The following is a 3,660-nucleotide window of genomic DNA, read 5'->3' on the forward strand; positions in this document are numbered from 1 at the left end:
AAATTGACCAAAAATCAAGGAAAAATCAGCTCGACTTGCTCAATTTATGGCTGGCCACCCATGGAAGATGTTTCAAAAGATGAAAACTCTTATTTTTAGCAAACTATCCCCCTCTCCTCACCTATAAATAAGACCCTCTCATTCCTTCATTGATCATCCATCAAGCATCATTCTCTCTTTTCTCCAAATTCTCTTAGTCTTTTCCATTCCCACGCCTAGCATCATCTCTTCATAGAGATTTTAGCAATTAAGCCTCTTAAATAACCCTTGGTCAGCCACCTTGGAGAGCGATCAGCAAAGGAGGAAAGCAAAGAAACGAAGGAGTCTCGTCAGGCAGAGTCTTGGGTGACAGCCACTCTGAATTGGGTTTAATCTTCTTTTTTTTTAGTTTAATATAAAGATGTTTGCTATGTGTTCTTTGTTCTTGTTTACAACAATGTTAGCTTAATTTTATTTAAGTTAGGATGATTGCTTTGATTAAATAATATTTATTTGATTCATACTTATAATGTTTGTGCCTCAATCGATCATGTTTTCAATTAAAATCAAGTCTGTATTTCGTTCATACGTGATTGAAATGCACCTGAATTAGCAGAGCGATCCTGACCAGACGACGGCTAATGGACACATAATTGAAATGTGCATACCCAATTTAGATCCTAACCCGATTAAATTAGAGGTTGCATAACAACTCTGACCAAGCTCTGTTATTTGCATAGTTTTTAGATTTGTGTGATTAAATTGTTTCAAACCTGACATGTCCCTGTTACTTCACACGAATGCTAAGAAACCCTTAGTAAATAAGGATCAATAAAATGCGTATTTACTAAGTAAAGGATTCCGAAAGGACCTAATGTGGTTTCTAAACTCATGAAAGATCGAGTTGCCATGAAATGTTTTTTCGAATGTTATTAAGCATGTTGATAATAAATTGAGTTTAATTAAAGTAATTGTCCTAGTTTATTTATGTTATAATTGTTGCAAATTGTGTTTAATTTTACTAAAATCTATTTCATTCATATAGTTTGCATACTTAGGATAATTTGCATTAGGGATCATTGCATTTAGTTTAATACATTTTAATCATCATTTCTCAATTATATTGTGTTTTTATTTACCAATTTGTTAATATAATTTTACAAATTAAGTAACTGAGCACAAATACAATCTCTGTGGAAACAATAACTCGATATTTACTTATTACTTGATAACGACTGTGTACACTTGCACAAACCTACGCGTTACAGGTGCAGAGGGTAAGTTTGGAAGTTTACTAACGGTGGCAAGTTGTCTGTACAATCTGTATACGATTTTCTGTGGAAGCAAAACTGTTCTCTTGATTGGAAGAAGTAGCAGAAATTGAAGCTTCCATATAAACTATTGGTGGGTAATAATTTCAGCCCTACTAGAAGTGAACGGCGAGATCTCGAGGTGAAGGAGTTATGCTGATCATTTGTTTCCAAGACATCATAGATGCAGGGCACGCTAACGTTGTTAAGAATGATACTTATGCAGAGCAGACTTATGTTATTAAAAATGATATTTTACAACTTTACGGTTTGGGTATTGTATATTATGTCAGTATAATTCTACCATAAAATGGAAACATATTCAGAAGGTTCGTACTGCAATTCATTAGAAAATAAACCTTTAATGACAGAGATTTGGTAGATGGTGAAAAAACTAAATGTTAGGGCCACCAAAACATCACACCCGCTTGATCAAATAGTTAAGCAGATGGCAAATGTGCAGCAAAAAGTCGTGTATCCTATAGTTGGTTGCTTTTGTTTTTGTTTTCTAAAAAAGAGAAAAGACTAGGTATTATTCGAGAATCAGGATTTAGAAAAGCACCATAGAAAGATGAGAATTGACAATAAGAAATATTCGTACCTTGGAGATGCTGAACAAATACTACTAGCGGATAATTATTACTTAGAAATGGAAACGAAGTTTAAACAATATACATAAAAGTGAAGATAGTTGGGGACAAATATTTGGCAGTTGATGATGGAACATGAGACACGAACTGCATTACACAGCACCCCCTTTGACATGGTATTCAGCAGATGCGAGAACCTGAGCATGCTCAACTTTCCTGTCTTTTTCAACTTCATCAAAGTGATCCTCTCGGGCATTATCGGCCAACATAAGGGCAACTAACCAAAATAGGGCTGAATCAAGGGAAACAAACGCACCACCACCAAGGAGTCCAGTCTTAGCAGTAGGACATTCCGTGGAGAGATTGTGATGAACATTACGAATCAAGTGCAGGTGCTCTGTGATTGTCGGCCACAAGATCAGAGTGGCTGCTAAGCCACCTGTAAACCTGCCACAAGCGGATCAACAAGGGTGTGAATACTTGAGTGAGTTTAATAGGATCGGAAAATATGATGTGACCAGTGTCGTGGGAAAGTCAAGGGAGGATTATTTGGTGTGAAATTTGAAATAGCAAGTTAATCCGATGAGTAAGGATTAAGGAAATCACTGAATCAACATAATCATAAGGAAATCATTGAATCTACATAATCCTGGACTAAAATACAAAGAGAGAGAGAGAGAGAGTAGCGCTTACAAGGCAATGTTGAAGAAGACGAAGAAACTAGTGTTTTGGAAGAGAACAGACTGTGGAACAGATTTTCCTTTGTAGGGGTAAAACAGGGACCAATAGCCAGTGAGAGTAGATAGTATCAGAAATGCAACCGATAGGTAGCCCAGAACCACCGAAGGATCCGATGGATACTTACAAATAACCACATCTTTTCCAGAAATTGGAGTTCCAGCTGCAGGCTGTCATTTAAAACCAAATGGAATAACATTTTTTTTTATCCCAAAAATAATCCCATCGTCAACAAATATCAATATATATTCAGAATTTACAATAATAATAAACCCTAAAACTAACAGTAGAAGATCAGAACAGTTAGGGTTAAGGGGGAAATAGAATAAATACAGAAACCTTCTTGTTTTCGGCAATGACTCCAAAGATAAAAGATAAGACGCCAAGACTGGCAACGATGAGGGCCGCTCGCTTGATGGTCACAGCCATGATTGATTTTTGATTAGGCGATAGTCTGCTACGGTTGAATAATAAAAATAAAATTTTAAATTAAAAAAAAAACCATTCAATTAAATTAAAGAAAGAATTTTTGGCGGATAAAAGCCGATCGAATGAATCGATGGATGAATTATATTTGTGGAAGGAATATACACACGTACCTGGGCAGAAGGATGAAAAAGGACTCCTTTTCTTGACTTGCGTCAAAGGTCGAGCGGGATCAAGATCAGGAGGAGAAGAAGAACATATAGTCCATGTATGAATTAGTATTAGTAGTGTAAGTCAAATAGAATCCGGTTATACCCCCAAATCTCTCCTTATCAATCTCCCTTTACAATCACCTTTTTACCCCTTTCATTTTAGATTTCATTTGGGCAAATTACACTGCTAGTCACCTAACTATTAGTAATTCTTTTTTAGTTACCTAATTATAAAAAGTTACAAAATAGTCATCCAACTATTCCACTTTTTCTTTTTTAGTCACCCAACTATTTAAATTTTTTTTTAATCACCAACTGTTAAATTACTAACGGAAAGGTAACTTGACTGCTTTTAAAATTTACATAATAACAACTTTAACCCTCAAATTTTATAATTGTGTCAAT

General features: G+C 35.4%; 1 protein-coding gene across 1 annotated transcript; it reads right to left on the bottom strand.

Annotated features, from left to right (window-relative positions):
* Positions 1-1,898: 1,898 nt before the first annotated feature.
* LOC105774053 (uncharacterized) lies at positions 1,899-3,383 on the bottom strand. The gene is made up of 4 exons (XM_012596368.2): positions 3,217-3,383; positions 2,957-3,071; positions 2,573-2,787; positions 1,899-2,326 (listed from the first exon to the last, which is right to left on the bottom strand). Exons 2-4 carry the CDS (start codon positions 3,044-3,046, stop codon positions 2,032-2,034), a joined length of 600 nt encoding a protein of 199 aa, XP_012451822.1. The 5' UTR covers positions 3,047-3,071; positions 3,217-3,383; the 3' UTR covers positions 1,899-2,031.
* Between the last annotated feature and the right edge of the window lie 277 nt (positions 3,384-3,660).

Source organism: Gossypium raimondii, chromosome 6, assembly GCF_025698545.1.
Source record: "Gossypium raimondii isolate GPD5lz chromosome 6, ASM2569854v1, whole genome shotgun sequence".
NCBI classification, from domain to species: Eukaryota; Viridiplantae; Streptophyta; class Magnoliopsida; order Malvales; family Malvaceae; genus Gossypium; species Gossypium raimondii.